Here is a 17,952-nt window from a genome sequence, read left to right on the forward strand (position 1 = left end):
CCCTCAGGGTATCCAGACTGGCAGGTCTTGGAGGAACCGGCTTTTGTCAGTTGCTTATGAGCACTGAGACCCCCAGCCACACCCTCCACCCCGGTGACTTGTGTTTCTGCTGACATGACCGTATTCGAGGTAATGGAACCACTCTGTCGTCTGGGAGCAGAGCACTAAAGCAGAACTGAGTTCTGTCTCAGGCTACATGCACCGCTGAACCTGCAGATGACAAAAATGCCCGACTGCCTGAGCAAAATCAAACGCAGTTAAGAAAAAAGTGAGAGGAAAAAAAAGGAAAAAAAAAGAAATTGGAGTGAAGGAGAAAATGCTCAGATTTGTCATTTATCGGCAGCGACAGCGACTCCCCGGGTCGTGTAAGTGCACGACCAGACAGGCCAGACTATAAAAGTGGTTATTGTGCATCAATCAATGGAAATGCGTTAATTGGAAATTAAAACTTCCATTAACTTCCTGAGTTGTCGTTGCCATAAAAAAACCAATCAAGACGTATTGAGAAGTTCCTCAAAATTACCCTTTTTTTTTTTTCTAAGAAAAGTCAGAGTTTCAGTTGGAGCGGCTGCTGCACGGCTTTAATTATTAGTGATTCGTCTGGAGACGGTGTGAAGCTGTGACATCGCCTGAGGGTCTCACAGAAGTCCCCTTGGACTGCACCTGGAGTCTGATTGGTCATTTTAATAACAATATGGAGTCAAGGCAGCGCCCCGGACAAATCACCCGCCACGGCAACGACAGACCCGTCAGCTCTGAACCATGTGACCTCCGTCCGAGCTACGCCTCAAACCGTTAAATGATTCCATTAGGAACCGGCTGAGATCAAACTCACAGCACGACGCAGACGTGGGAACAGGAATCCAGAGCCGTGTGGACTCACAGTAACTGTTGAACTGGGAGTGAGAGACTCCAGCGTAACAACGACAAAACAAACAAACAAACAAACAAGCTAGTGTTTTCAGAGGAGGAAAATGAAATCACATTTTAACCAAAATAGCCAACAGGAAGTGAGAATAATACAAAACAAAAAAACTCTAGTTACATTTTAGCTAATGTGGCCAAGATTTTGTGGCCCTTGAGGGTCCCCGCTCCCTATCTTTGAAGAAACAGATTTTTTTTTCCACTGTACTCAAAAACAGGTTTCTCTCAGAACGACCTGGTTTTCTCCACCTCCCCAGAGTAGTGACACAACTACAGTGGACAACAGAGGGAGCACCGGAGCAGAGAGATAAAATTCCAGTCATGAATCAAAAGCTCCAGGTGTGTGTGTGTGTTATTTACCCACTTCACTGACCTTGTATGACCGGCTGGCCTTTCTGGAAAGGGCCAATGTACGCCACCTGGTAGTGTTTGACCTGGAACCCGGGCACACAGCCCCCGTGGCCCTCATCCTCTTGGCCACTGACAAGGTCAACCTGCAACAAAGACAATGGAATTAGAGGTGAGGAAACAGCAACAGCAACAGCAACAAGTCTCGTGATGGTCAGGTGGACGGAGAACCATGGGATGTTAGGGATTGGCCAGAGGAAAATTTAATGAAAAATATGAATAAAATAATGTATATATTTTTTTTTTACTTAAGATTCGATTGTACACGATTAGGTTTCATTGACCCAAGACTTGGCAACAGTTTAAAGAACTGAGCTGGAATAAATGTGAATCAATTATTTAATAATGAATTTAAGAAACATGCATGTGTGTATTGTCTATATAGGCATATACTGTATGTACAGTATATATATATATATATACTAATTTACACATACATGTATATGTCAACATATATGTCTATACATACACATGTAAATATATGTACACATATATTTATATACAGACAACATAAATGTATATACAGAATGTCTATACATACACATGTAAATATATATAGACATATATATTAATATACTGTATAAACATCTGATAATCTGTACTGTAAAAGAAAAGTATTGACACGTGACCATTAAATCAGTTTTCTTCTAAAATTACACCCATTTATTTACAACAAAAAGTACATCAATTAACAAACCAATTTATTACTAATGTGAAAATCACCTCCACATTTCAACTACAGTAGTAGTAGCAGTAGCAGTAGTAGTAGTAGTAGTAGTAGTAGTAGTAGTAGTAGTAGTAGTAGTAGTAGTAGTAGTAGTAGTAGTAGTAGTAGTAGTAGTATTTCTCCTTCGACTCAAGCTCAGTATAATTTTGCTCTTCCTTAAATCTAAAATTAGACGTTGTGCTGGCTGGCCTCCCAGCAGTGGCTAAATTCTCCAGATAATTTACAGTTCCATGCGTTTCCTCAGATTTAAAACCTGTATCGCCTTTCCTGGTTGAGTTCAGGTCAGAAATATTTCGTGAGCTGTCAACTGAAGTTCTGAGGGGAGTAGTACACAGAGCTTCAACCGCAAAAAAACTACACGCACAAATCTGAAATTTATTTTTATATTTTATACAAAAATAAATAAAATAAAATATACTGCACACTTATTCTAAAACCATCGACCTACGCACAAATCTGAAATTTATTTTTATAGTTTATACAAAAAAATAAATAAATCAATAAATAAAATAAAATAAAATATACTGCACACTTTTTTTCTGAATACTTCATATCCAATTATCATTGAGGGGTGTAAATAAACAAAACAATTAAGCCGTGCATTTTCTAACTGTACTTAATGACCGTTCAAACTGCTGCTAATTAAAACCTTCAACACCAGTTAAATGACTCTATAGTACATGGCATTCGAAAAATTACAGACAGAAACGAAAGAGTTTTGAGTTCTCCAAAGTAATTTCTTCAATTCCTTAAAATTTAATTATTGAATAAAATTCATTACGGACCAAAACTCATCAAAAAACACAGAAAGCAGCGACGACAGGAAATCAATCAACACAAGAATCTCCAGCCAATCAACTGTCTGACTTGGACTGAGCTCACTGTCATAATGGATGGAAGGGGGCGCTGTACACTGCATTACCTCTGGGGTAACAAGACATTCCAACGGCAGAGTCTGTGCCGTCTGTGGTGGAATGTCTGTAAGATCAACGCGGCCTCTGGATGTTTGGCAGACGTTCAAACATCCAGAGGTTATTACATGTAATGTGGCTGCAGCGTAATCACGCCACCCAGGGGACGGGGGAGCATTTCCTGCCGGTGTCAAAGTGTTAATTCAATTCCACGGCGAGGCTTCCCGACAAGGTGGGACACAATGCTCGCTGGTCCATAAACTCAATCAGGTCGACTAAAGGCCAGGGGCCTGTCAACACACGGGGGCTACAGGGGACACACATGCAAATACAGTGGGGGACGCATTAGCATACGCCCACACACACTTGAGCAAATATATAAATATATACCCTGCGTGCTCTTTTCCACTCTCCCAGTAGGGTGCAACGACGTCAATAACCATGTTAACGTCCACTAGGGGAAAAATGTTGCCATCCAGAGCCAGTGTCTCACAGTGGGACGCTGGACTCATCAGTGCATTACTATGCTAATCACTACATTGTTAGTAAAAGAGAACGGTATAATGGGAGATGTTTTCCATCAGGATATAATTTGCGAAAGCACCACTCGTGTGAAGGTTAATCCATTTGAGAACAGCACGGATGAATGGAGGCGTCGCTTCAACAGGGAAAAAAAAAGGGAAAAAAGAAATAAAAATGTGTATTAAATGGGATTTGAAATCATGTAGAGCTGGTTTCTCTATTCATGTAGTAATTCATATTAAAGCTACAGCGCGGATGGTTCTCCGGCCAATCACAGGGGCCACACGTGGAGGCGACACATTATTCACACTTATTCACATTTACCGCTGTCGTAAATTTAGAACGAACAACGGATGTCATGCTGCTGGGTTTTTGTTCCATTTTTCTTTTTTCATCAACAGATAAAAAATAATAGGTTTTTATTCAGAAAAAAACACAAAACAAATGGAAACTACAGATTTTTTTTTCTTCTAATGTTTCCGTTTTCCTAAAAGTTCATGTTTTTTCTCTAACAGATTTTGAGCAGGATGCCATAACAAACACTACAATCTAAATGTCATTTTAATTTGCATTACATTTTACAACAGATGTCCTGACTTTATTGGGGGAAAAAACTGCTTTCTGGGCTTAAAAAAAAAGATAAATTGTGAATGTGAAAACAGGCAGAGTGATCACCGTTATCAGAAACGTTGCTGCCTGATGATTTTCACAAAGACAAGACATATGTTCAAAGAGAAGCAGCTGTGGTGTGAAGAGCTTCATGTTGAATGTGAACCCACTTTATTTCCACACTTCAGAATAGCTTTTCCCCGGAGGAGAACGGTGGTAATTGATTCCTGTGTGTTTTGGCTGCAGTTTCTCGTCTTTTTGATGTCTCTGTGAGGCGACATTGTTGCCCGAGTGATTAAATTTGGTAGGAATTTTGTCTGAGCCGAGCCGACCACGGTACAGCCTGGTGGATCATCGTACGACCAGCAGGAACAAACGGAACGATGCACTTATTTGAAGGAACCTTCATGAGGCTCCCGCTGAAGAGATCGTCACCATGAAGCCGAAGATACAGAAATATAGAGCAGAGACGGCGCTGATAACTAAACTATTGACTATAGACACTAGACAAGATCTTAGATTTTACCCATCGTCTGAACTAGTCTACACCAGCCGGGCAAATTATAATAACAAAACAAGACCCCTCTCCCCATCCTTCTACTAATCTTTTAAATCAAATTCACACATGAACACTTTCCCTTCAGGATTTTTTTTTTTATGTCCAGTTCAGCAGCACAACATTTAGAGTCTACTTGAAAAAAAAAAAAAAATACAGCCGAAAGATAAGTGTGTAGTGATTCAGTCTTATCTGTTTAAATCACATGACAGAAATATTCCACTTGAAAATTGAGGGCCATGATAAAAAGAACTGAAATATGGAAGAGGACATTAAGGGAGGAGGTAAAAATGTATGGGAGATATCGGCTGCGGACATAAATACAGCCGTATATTGACAAGCACTTGGAGAGCGGGTCTTCAGGTTTATGTTAGCTCTCTAAGTGCAGCGCAGGAACGGTCAATCAGGTAAACAGATCCATACACTTCCCCTCCAGCATTTCAATCATGTGTTCTGACTCGGAGGTGTTTTACTGGGCGAGGTGAAAAGTGCAGCGAAAAAAAAACAAAAAAAAAAAAACAAGAAATCCTAACTCCTAAAAGCCTTTTCTTGATCGTAGTAGGCTGCGCTATTGATTCAAATGAGACTCGAGTGATCGAAGGCTGGTCTACGACAGTGGTCCACACATGTTCGCCTCGGGGGGAGAACCAAAGGGTCATCTCATCACTGAAGAGCTTGACACCTGACTTGGTTCAAATGTGAAGGAGCAGTCAGGTGATTAAGGCGATGACTGGGCGGAGCACGCGGTAAATGTCACCTCTGGTGAGAAATCAATGCAGCGTAGAGGATCTATAGTTCATCTCATGGACAGAGATGAGAAAAGTCCGGTCTGGTGGACAGAGGACGGGGAAACTGGGAGACATACAGGGGACAATGCACTCCAACCATCCATCCATCTAACTAACCATTCATCTATCCATCCATCTAATCATCCAACCAACCATCCAACACCCATCCATCTATCCATCCATCCATCCATCCAACCATCCATCCTGGTCCGTCTCCACTCCAGCCGCAGGACATAGTGGGACAGTGGGAGAGGGCTGGATCTACCAGACTGGGTCTCAGACACCCACAGCTGTCCAGGTTAGCCGGCCGTGAAACACCTGAGTCATGAGACCATCTGGTTTCTGGTCCGAGCTGCCGGACGCCGGCCTGAACCTGCTGGGCCTGTAAAACAACACTGAAGCAGTAAACACCGGGCTGCGGCTGAGCCGAGACGGAGAGGGTGTGAACTCTCTTCACTGCTGGGGCTGTCACTGGGTGAGAAAAGAGAAATCTCGACAAAAAAAAACAAACGGTCAATGCAAAAGAAGGAGGAGAAACCGAAATCTCCAAGATCAGGGTGAAAAAAAAAACAAAAACTTATATTTCACTGTAGATTTGAAGGATGAAACAGTGAACTCAGTTTGTTGGTGGTCGGTCTGTTCCTGAGATAAATCCATGGCTTAAAATATGATTTAAAAAAAACCAAAATAGCCAAATCTGGCTAATGCTCTTGCACTGTCACAGTGCAGTTATAGGTCAGTGAGTAAATCCTAAGATTTAATGTTGTTGTTGAAGATTCAGCGAGTCATAAAAAATGATGGTAATTCACGAGGCAGCTGCTCCTAAAACATTGGTATTTGCTGAAAACCTAAATCTCTTATTGGCGGCTGGTGGTTTTAGGTTCGTCACTTCCTCTGCTGGAGCCCCGAGAGACTGAGAACCAAAATAATACAGGCCTTTTCCTACAAAAACAAGCTTTACTTTAAAACCTTTGCTGGATTTTATTCAAGCAGTCGGTTCCCCCGTGATGCTAATCCAGCCTCCCCTAGGGGGAGTTCGGCGGAGAGTTGTGTGGTAAGCTCTGTGGCCTTACCCGGTTATTATTCCTTTGCCATCAGTTAGCTCATATCCTTCCTCTAGTTGGCAGGCTTGTCAATACTTGTACCTCACGCAACAACGCTCACGCCGTCGCACAGGAACAAGGAGAGGTGCGAAGAGAGAGAGATCAAAAAACAACAAGAGCGTCAGCTGCAGGCACCAGCTGCTATCCAGCAGGGTTCATTTGAATGCTCTTTATTTCCCCCCTGTTGGGATCTGGCATGTCAGTCTGAGCACTTTGAGCTTTATCTCCCCGGCTTGTTCATTCACCTTGAAAGAGTTGCTTTGACTAATTCTAAAGTTGAAACAAGCCGTCGTTTTTAAATAAGCATGTAGTGATTTTCTTTTTTCTTTTTTTTCGTTCTCCTCTCTCCCGTCTTTGTTTTTCGAGTCCCTTTAAAGCTTTTGCGGCGATTAGCCTCCTGACTGCGGCGGTGACAGATAGAAACCCAAATGCCGTCTATCTGAAGCCAAAGTGTTGCCACACTGACAGGGAGGTTACACCTTTTTTTACGGTGTTGTCAGTGAATGATGAGTTAAGAATAGTAATGCCAGCACGCTTTGTTCACAAAATACTGCAAATTGCGATAAAGCACCTCAGGAACAAACCTATCAAACGCTGGCATCACATGGTGGTGTTTTTTATCACACGAGCTGGAAGAGATAAAGTAAAGAAGAGTCTAGAAATGTAGATTCATCAAAGTGCGTTATCACGTAGCCGGTCGCGAGCTATTGTTGTTGCGCAGACAGCGCTAAGCAGGTATCGGCTAAGTTGATAATCAGCAATAATGGATTCACGTTTGTATTTGCTTCACCTTACAGTTTGCTTGTTATCACGTTGCTGTTTCGTCTCACTCGCTGCCCTCCATTTATCAGACGTAATGTGCCGTGCTGACACTTGAGTCACTCCTCCACCTACGACTGACGTGCTCCACACCTCTCTTCTACCAGATTCTGTGAAGCATCAACAATAAGCTGCGTCGCCCAGACTTCACACCTTCATGATGTGGCTCGTGATCTTTATCTGCGGTGCCCAACTTTTTTTTTGGCTTAAACTAATTTTCTAACCGATAACATTCATCGTTAGATCTCACCAACAATCTTCAAGGTGTTCTTCCTCGTCTTCCTCCTGTCTGGTACCGTTGGCTAATGGATCCACTGTTTTTGACAGCATTGGATCAAACAAATTAACCTATCGCTCATATGAGTTCAACCTCCTCACCCGTCCGTCTGCTTCCCTCATCTGCAGTATCATTTTTCGGCCCCAACACAGTTCTCACCAGAGGAGGCGCTAAGGGTTTTTGGACCCCATGAAAATGATTTTTACCACTTGGAACCCAATAGTGACTGTGACTGCACACTGCACCAATACCACTGGCACATCGTCTTCATACATGACCCTAAACTCAAGTACTTTTCCGCCACTCCAGATTTCTGTAATTTAGTACTAGTTTACATAGATAATTATATATAAATCTACTTTACACGTGTTGATGAAACGCATTAATGCAATACTGTTATAATTAATGTACTTTCCCAAAGGTCAAAGGGCAAAACTTGCATAATGTATGAATCATTACGTAGGAGTGGTCAACGAGCACCATCCACACATCGGCCACAACTGAAATATGGTTGTAATCATTATCATCAGATATGTGAGGATGAGAGAGGTTTTTTTCTCTTCATTCTCCATTTATACACTTTGGGGTTACTTTGAAATATCACCATCATCAGCGTAGCCCGGAGAGAGGCCATTAATAAAGTAACCAAACTAACACTACAAAGGACATTATGCAGCAGGAAAATGAATACTTCCCATTAGCGCCTCACATCCATCTGACATCGGGCCTTTCTCACCCTCATCCTTCTTCAACATCAGCCACTGCATCATGAAAAACCTGCCCAAAAATCCTCTCTTTGTTACAATGGTTGTTATTTAAAATTCTTGAATTAAAGAAAAAAAAAAAAAGGGGCACAGAGACAGAGGCCGCGTTCACATATGCGGAGAATTTCCTCCTTCCACCTGAGGGATTTTTGTTTTTTTTATCTCATTTACATTCTTCTGCTGGCAAATTTAATAAGCGGTGTATGTTTAGACATGATGGATCGTAACCAGGATATCTCCTTATCTCTTCTGTTTCCATGTGCAGCAATGCAGCAGAGCAGCATAAAGTCATTAACAACGGCAAACAAAAAGGCCCTAAATGTCATGCTTTATTGAAAACACGTGGACGACGGGACGTTCCAACCGAGATTTACTGTACCTACACTTTTCTATTTCCAGCCAGGGGATAGAGAAAAAAAATAATACTCCGTGAACCACAAACACAAGCTGTAGCTGCAAAATTGAATTTGCCCCAAAATGTATTTCCTTTAAGAAATATATATTCAAAGACTTCACGTCCCGTAAGTCTACGTAAGTGGACGTTGTGCTTTCATAAATTCAATTGAAAAACATTTCCTAGACACAGCCGAGGAATTTGATTCATCTGATGGATGGTCAGAGGGGAGCTCCTGACCTAATTTGGTAAAGGTATGAGAACATATTTTGCAATTCGGCCGTACATCCTATTCCATTTGATCCTGACAAAAGTACACCGAAAATTGGCAATCATACTCCGGGCTGCTTCCCAGCTGTGAGCTCACACTCGGCTCCGATGCAGAAGTGGATAGATTATTCTCAAGCAGGCAGTCTTTCTGGCTCCGTTGCCCTTGCGAGACATAAAACAATATGGATAAATATGTTATGCCGACTATCATGCCGCGGTGTTTGCTGTCGCTGCTGCTGCTGCTGCTGGGTTTCTAGTCTCGCATCATTAGAGAAACAGGCGTTTGACTTTTGGAGACAATACGACAAGGAATCATTTAAATCGTCTGCGTTTCAACGGCTGCACGTTTCACTAAGACTTTAGCTTCAACCCACGTGTTGTTTTAAAAAAAATTACAGCAGTGTGTGGTAAGAAAAAAAAAGAGTCAAAAATGAAATAATATTTACAACATGCTGGTGGGCCAATAGCCTTGCGCTGTCAACGTGTGGCCGCTGTGATGAAGTGACTGGAGTCAGAGGGTCATCTATATCTGCCTTGAATTGGAAAGCTGCATCATTATAGACCCAGGGTGAAACTTTCCATCACTTTCCTGTCCCTCCGCGGAGTCCGTGTCACTTCCTCTATTTATCTTTTCACTCTCCTTCACACGGAAGGGATGGGATGGAAAGAAGGAGGGAAAAAAAAAGTGGGAACGTTGTCACCATCACTCCTCGGCAGCCATTGGTCTTGATCACCAAAAAAAAGGGGGCGGGCAATGTCACAACTTGAATGTCGTAGATCCTGCCCCCCTGTGACAACTGGAGGTAATTGTTCCCTACTCTTCCCTCCTCTGTCCTCGTTTCCTCATCTTATCGTGGTGATTTCAGAAAAAATTAAGAAAAATCTTACCACTAAGGGGCATCATCACCCTAGGCCAAGGTCATGTCCTAGGTACAAATTTTATTGCGGGGGTCAACATGAACAATTTCATCCAGGTTACATTCAGATTTGGTCTAGAGCGCCCCTTAACAACAAACTCTATAAAACCATAAATCATGTGGTTACCTTATCGGAATACAGTCACACAAACACCACGGAAAAATTCTGATCAGCAAATGTTGAATCAGGTAGACAACAATCCAAACATTTCTATTGGTTGTGATTATGACCTCACTGGTTAGACTGAAAGTCTACATTTTTGGAGATTATTTGGGCGAAGCAAAAGAGAGAGAAGACTTCTGAAGAAAAGTGGTTTGAAGATGGAAGGAAAAGAAGAACCCGGAGAGGATTAGCTGATCCAGCAAAGAAGAAGAATCAAGGAGAAGCATGAGATGATACAGATGATCCTCGTGGAGGGAACTGCCTTATGGGAGTGTGATGATGATGAAGAAGAAACTTCACGTCCAGATAACTTTTGGTGCCTCCTCTTCAGCTGGTAAATAACTGACCTAAAAGATCTCTGGTGCACCGCACTCTGACCACTAAGTTAACAATCTCTCTCTCACTTCACTGCAATAGTCACCCAGTCCATTTCCCATGATGCATTTTACTACACATTTTGCATTATCTCATTTGTAGGATAAATTATTTCATCTTGGCATTCTCCGAGCACAAACTGCTCTGCTCTGTGGATGTTTTAGCAACACACCAAAACAAATCATTCATTATTAATAAGTGGATCACGCTGTTTGACTCATTAAACATTCATAAACCTGATTAACATTTGTAATGATAAACTGGGAGTTTTTTTTTCTTCAGCGTTTCATATTAAATATTAACGGCTACAAATTGACACTCGGCGGAAACGTCCTCTTCCATATACTTTACACTGCTCGACTCATATTTGTGTTTGTATTTTTTTAGAGCCCTAAATGTGTGCTCACACATGAATGGACAATTAGCATCCTTGTCCTCTTATCCTACTTGAACGATACGATCATTATGAACGTACTTGTAAATCCCGTGTTCGCAGAAGAGTTCTAAACATGCAATAAAAATCTAAGAAAAATATTTTAATTCACTGGAGCTTGAAAATGAAATCCAGAAATACACGGCCGGCCTGATCCGGAATAATTTGTCATAGTTTTTTAATAGTCTGGTCGTGTACAGTAGGTCAGAGTTGGTTTTTCTCACCTCCCTCCTACAACTCTGACCGTGTACCACAGAATACTGCGCCAACATGTAATTACACAAAGTCTTAAATCCAGTATTTTTTACGAACCTAGAGAACAAGAGGAAATAATGTTGGACAGTAATTTCCCTCGTGTCTTTACACCAATTCAAGCTCATTTACATCCTACATCCTATATGTACATCCTACATCCTCTAAGCAGGAAGGAAGAACCACAGTCTACGTGCGTCACAGTACTCAGTACTCAGTACTCAGAACTCAAGTCCAATTAGAGGCAGGACCGGAACCGGCCGTATAGATTATTGAACTACACAATTAGCCTTGAGGAAAAAAATGGAAGAAATCATTTTAATTAAAACAGGAACGGATTCCTGTTAATGGATATGGGAGAGAGAGAAAAAAAAAAAATATATATATAAAGCTAATGTCTAGGATAATTTTTCTTTTAAATGAACCCAGGCTTTGCATATATTTTACTCTTTTCATTTTTGTATAAATCTCATTATCACATAATAACTCTCACTCTATTAAAGGGCAATAAATTTAACACGTTTCCCTCTAAATGTACTAAAATATCATCTCTGCCCATATTTTAAAGATCATGAAGGCTGACAGTGTTTTTTTTTTTTTTTTAACTATACCACCTGCAGTAAAGCTGACATTCAAGCATATGTAAATAATTATTTTTTACAACCCACTGCTTAACTTAACAAGTGTTCCTCCAGTCTCAAGGCCAACTTTAATTTAACACCTTACAGGGGATCTCTCGTTTTATAATAAAAATATAATATCATGAAATCACCTTTAATGCTGTCAATTACGCATTTGTAATGTCCGTCTAATATAGCGAAAATCACCTTTAATGCTGTCAATTACGCTTTCGTAATGTCCGTCTAATATAGCGAGGCAGCGGCTAATGCTAAGCAGTTAAAGAGCTAATCTTTTTTGGATTGTTACATACCAATGGATCACTGGGTAATAAAAAGGTTTTTTTTTTATTTTATGTTATATCTGTGATTGAGAAAACAAACCGTACCTTAATATCAGGTCGAAGCTGCTTCAGTTTAATCATTTTCTTTGTCAAGGTCAAAAGAATTAATAAAAAAAAAAATCCCATAGTGATCATTTAAAAAACAGTGGAGCCGCCACTGCCCTGCTGAATGGAAATCATTTCACAACAGTAGTAAATGTTTCCACACCACGCTCCCACCTCACTGACCTTCCCAGTGTCTCTGGCCCTGAGATGGGATGTTAATGTCCCCGTCTGGACGGCTGCCATGCTGCAGCCGGGCCTCTAATGGATTGATAAAAAAGCTCCGAGCACAGAATCAATCATGATATAAACCTGGACTGAAGCTTGTTAAACTCTAAGGAAAGTTCCTCTGCCCTAATGCCCCTAATCTTTAGCCATTTGCTGCCCGACACAAAGATTGCAGTTGCAACGCATTAGGAGGCCAGAGTGGTTCGACAGTGATGGACTGGAGGCAGGTGGGGGGGGGCGGGGGGGTTGTTCAGCAAGTGCATTAATGTTAAAGTGGCAGCATGTCTTGTTGATTGTACGACTTCCTACGATCAGGTGACTAATTCAAGTCTTTATCCATCTGTGCATCCTCTTTCTCACTCTTCCAGGTCCAAATCCAACAAACTGCAGGCGCTCGACAGTTACAAGATTCTCTGCTGGGAGTGACATGAATAACAAAAAAAACTTTTTTTTTTTTTTTTTTTTTTTTTGCAGCTTCAAATGTGTCGCAGAGGGATACGAAGAAGAACTCCCCCTGGAGTCCATAGTCCACAGGGACCAGAGAGCTGAGATAACAAGCAGGAAACAAAGTGACCTTTTATTTCTTGCACATGAGTAAATAATAAAAATAGCTGATGTCTAATGGCAGTACATCAGTTACTGTAGGTGTATTTACATCCAACCAGGTGTGTTTGAGGTCCGTAGTCCGTGCGTCATTTCAGGAATATTATCTCGATGGAATCTTTGAAGACCCAGAAGATACAATAACACATGACAACGTTGAATAAAAGAATATTTATGTGTACGTTGACGTGGAATAATAATAATAATAATGATGGTATATTTCTCACATGTGCAGAAGGTCAGAGTGAGATGTTTGTCTTGTAGTGAAATTATCAGGCTACTTTTTATCTGAGCTAAATATCATTCCTGGGCCAAAACAAACGGAAGAACGGAGCAAAACTCCATCCTTTACACAGCAGCTGAACAACCCTCTTCTTACTGGTCGGGTTCTGAGCCTTTACCTTTAAATGGTAACGAGTCACTGCCCCTTCTTCTGCGAGGGAAGACCCGAGGACAGGAAGTGAGAAAAGTCCAACTCCAGCCGCAGGTTGACTGTGACAGGCACAGTGTGTCGAGTGTTTTTCTTTGGTTTTGCTAAATGTGTTTTTCCTAAAAAGCAGCTCTCGATGTCTTCTTCCTAAAAAGCAGCTCTCGACGTCTTCTCTAGTTTGTCTTGACACATTTTTTATCAGCAAGTAACCCATCAAGTTGTTGCATAACCCATAGAAAACTTCTGCAATTAATCTTTTCTGTTAATTAAAAAATAAAACTTGGACACCTTATCAGTTGAGGAGTCAGAGCCTTACACCAAGCTCTTAATCTCCCGAGCCCGTTTTAATACTCGAGCAATTTCCTTCCACATCTTTTCAACACTGATGTCCTCGTGAGAGACTCACGACTGAAGCCAAGACATGCTGAATTTGCACTTTTTCATTCTGACGCTGTGCCTTTGAGCAACCTATCACTGACCCTGTTTCTGTAGCGCCGCAGAGCCGTTCTGAAAACCGACGGTTGCCAATTCCAGCGAGCAAATTGCAGGGCTATCAGTTGCACCGGAGGGGCATTTTATCACTGCGGCTTTGTCAGTGAGGAGATGGAGGGTCGGTGGAGGGTGATGGCTGGAGGGGTTTGCACTTTACCAAGATTTTCAATGGTTAGACACCATTCTACTGCACTCCGATAAATTTGATTTAATATCTGTTGTGTCCCGGGTCCTGGCCGGGTGAGAGATATCAAAGACTACAGAAGAAAGAAACCAAAGACAGAAGGAGGCAGGGAAAAAACGAATTACAAAGCAGCAAGAAGAGGAAACTGAATTCAATACTCGCAAAAAAATCCAGTATGACAGAGATGTCCTTGAAGGACGACAGTAGCCCACAGAATGTCAGATAACTTCAGTTGGCATGACTCTGCTACAAGGACACAGCTGCAGCAGCTGAGTTTTAATCAACACATTGCAATGAAACTCCCACTCAGAAAGTTAAGTGGCTTACGCTGTTAAAAAACGCCGCTCCACTTCTGCAGATGCCGAGGCTCAGAGTGCCGCTGTGAAATAACAAGCTCCGCCGCCGCTGCTCTAATATTAAGTGATTGTAACCTATTGTATTGGTGTCGAAATCCCTGCAGCGGGACTGTTTCAGGAGTCGCTCCCGGTGTTTAGGAGGCTGCCAGAGGTAATTGCTGCAATCACCAACACACGGTCGAAAAACGTTCACTGGACAAGTGTATATTTTTCTAAGCTTCATGAAGATGTGTTGGTGTTCTTCAATGTTTTACTGCTGCTGAACGAAGTCAAAAGACGGCGGAAATCCAAAGTACGGGGATCACGTAAGGATACGAGGAATCCGGAGTGAACGATGACAAGAGGACAAGTGGGAAGAATGATGAATGAAACATAGAGGGCGTGGCAGGGAATTGGGTCGAGGACGTAAAACAAATAGTAAAAAAGTCAATGAGGAAGGAAACAGATCATCAAGTCTAAGGTTCAAATCCCCGTTCAGCTACTGCTCAGAGCCACTGGCTGTGAAGTCGCTGTGTTTCAGTGGGATTTTTAACAGATTGAAGTATTGATTAGTGCACTTCACAGGCACTCACCAGAGCCTCGACCATTTTTTTAAACCATTTTCTTTTCTTTAACTCTAATTAAGGAGTTGCTCCACCTCTGGCAGCTGCTGTCATTGCAGATAAAAGTGTGGATTGCCTGGGAACTTTTCCCCTGACGGTCTGGAGTGTCGGGGCTCAACTACTCGTCCTGTCCTTATTATTAGAGCCACTCACACAGTGTTACATCATCTGGCCGCCGTCCAGGTCACGAGCTCCATTTCTGATGAATGGGGGGGGGGGGGGTGCTCAAACTCATGCATCTGCTGTGAGTAAATATTTGATTCACGGCAAAGATGTTGGAAGCGTTGGTCAACGACAGACTGTTTCTGCTGGATCTGATGAATAGGTGTCAACTGTGATTAAAAATAATTGTGAAATGAATCAGATGTATTTTAACGCATACCCATAATGCACTGTTTATCCAATAATTCCAACATCCATCTACGCATTGTGGGTCACACACACTGACAGAAGGGTTTTCATTTCACTGAAGCACCAACTCAGAATCTGGGCCACAAACATCAACTACAGCTCACCATTTTATCAAGCAACAACAAAAAAAAATCTGGGCCACAAACATCAACTACAGCTGACCATTTTGTCAAGCAACAAAAATAAATAAATATATGTGGCCCAGTAACAGGACAGTCAAAGCCATTTTCGACCCTCATTTCGGTGATCAGATTCGGGGGCCACATATCATCCAAACATTCCGAAATCTGACAATTTGTCTGGCAAAGTTTGGGTTGAAATTTGGTGTGAGAGATGGCAACATGAAACTGGATATGGGCCACAGACGGACCATTCATCACTGACGTGAAAAATACTTCACATAACCTCTTATTGGGATCAACCTCTTTTCCCATGTGGGCCACAGGAGTAGGAAATAGGTCATGATAATGTAGATGCATAAAAAAAAAAAGTTTGTCTTTTTATGTCTTCAAAGATTAAAGAGAGCAAAGAATCGAACTGCGTTTGATCGAATAAATCACATCCAAAACATCGATTCATCTGAGGTCTGGAAGTAACAAATGTGTTTTTAATGTTTAGGCTGCAGCAAGAACCTATTACACTTCACACAAACACACACTCAGACACACTCCACCTCGAAGCATCCCAAAATAACCTACAGTGTTTACACTCGAGCGTCAGCGTCCGACCGCTCGCACGGCTCCGCGTGGCCGAGGTCAAAACACTCCGGGCCGAATCGCAGACTCCATTCACTGCCGTAATTAGAGTCAATATGTCAAATTGATTCCGGTCACTCATGTAGCTCACTTTAATGCTGTGGAACAGATACGCAGCTTCAAGGCAGGAGAACAGCCACCGTAGTTAAACTCCAGCCTCGGTGTTGGAGCTCCGCTTCACCCTCATCCACGCCACGGTGCATCGAGTGTCGGAGTAACTTTGGACCTGATGTGAGGTTGTACTTTCTCTGTCTTTTCTGGATGTGAGGTTGTACTTTCTCTGTCTTTCCTTCCAGAAATACCTGTTCACCTGCTGTAGCGCAGTACATCCAGAAGGTTTAAGGTTCGATTCCTATAGACACCCATACTTGTTTTGAGTGGTTACCAGGACTAGAAAAACACAGATCATTTAAGGTTCTGTAACCTGAGCTTGAGAACCAGATCGTGGGGTCAATCTCTGTCGAGGGTGAGGGCAAAAAACTCAAAGGTAGTCACCACCAAGGATCCAATCTGTCATTTTTAGGCTGTAAGGCAAGAGCACATTCCATTCCACCACCATGCAGCCTCGACTCTCTCAGAGTGTAGGAGGACGATTTCCAAACATTTCTAAAACTATTAAACATTAATGAAAGTAAAATATTTCAGTAGAAACTTCTATAAAATCTATTCATTTCTGAGATTACAGGAGAGATTTTCCAAATCTTCCGTCTGTGCCTTAAGTCTAATTCAATCCTCTATATTATTGTACAGAAATGTATTGCGAGAACACAAAAAATACCAGTACGGTCAGAAGACTTTGACTTTTACAAATGACTACTTCCCTCACACAGACGCTGGCTTTCACAGTTTTTCTTTATCTCTTCGCTTTGGCAGATATGGGAGATAAAGTCTTGTTTCCAAAAAAAACAAAAACAAAACGAACATGAAAATATCCGACAACAGAACAGAGCTCCGTTTGTTTGTTCACTCGGCTTGAAAAGATAAAAAGACACTTTTGCTTGAAGTATCAGCAGGTACTGATTATAAAATGATTACTTGATGATGGAGTATTGTGTACAGAAGCTTTCTCTGACCTCGAGATTTCTCTCTGATTTATTCTAAACAAGTCTACACCACAGGGGGCTCCCTAACGACTCCATCACCCGGAGCAGACTACAGATTGTAAGTATATGTAGGTAGGTTACAAAAACAAATTAGTGGTAACATTAATGAGATTCCACTTCAACATTTTAAAAAGGGAAACGCCGAGAATTCACGGACATTTTTTTTTCTCTCCAACAAAGCTCGTAGCCTTGCTTCCCCAACATAAGTATTTGTCCTTGCTCAGGATCACGAGGCCGGACCCACACCAGCACGCTCTGCCTGGTCGGTTCTGTCTGCCCCGTCGTCCTCCGCTGCGACGCAGACCAATAGATACAGCTGTATTGATGAAGTGTAGGGGACAAAGGGAGCGTATTTATCTCCCAGTCAAGCTGCTTTGCAGTCTCACATCCAGCCTGGGTCCCATTAAGTCAATGAGACTCGGAGCAAGCGCTCATTTATCTTCCTGGAGGTATGGGGAGCAGAGAGGGGCACTTTGAGGACAAGGGTCTGTGGACGTCGGAGGACGGTGTGTCTTCTGAGTGTTATAACCAGCGTCCTTGTCTGCGGCTTCAGTTTGTTGTGGGGGGGGGAGG

At 42.0% G+C, this 17,952-nt stretch overlaps 1 protein-coding gene across 1 annotated transcript in view; it reads right to left on the reverse strand.

Moving 5' to 3' along the window:
* cdh13 (cadherin 13, H-cadherin (heart)) overlaps nt 1-17,952 on the reverse strand; it is a 222,021-nt gene that overhangs the window by 156,417 nt on the left and 47,652 nt on the right. The window contains exon 3 of the mRNA XM_025056314.1: nt 1,298-1,418. Within this exon, the coding sequence (XP_024912082.1) occupies nt 1,298-1,418 (121 nt within the window). The remainder of the gene's footprint in view (nt 1-1,297; nt 1,419-17,952) is intronic.

The sequence above is a fragment of the Cynoglossus semilaevis genome, chromosome 6, assembly GCF_000523025.1.
Source record: "Cynoglossus semilaevis isolate Cse_v1.0 chromosome 6, Cse_v1.0, whole genome shotgun sequence".
NCBI classification, from domain to species: domain Eukaryota; kingdom Metazoa; phylum Chordata; class Actinopteri; order Pleuronectiformes; family Cynoglossidae; genus Cynoglossus; species Cynoglossus semilaevis.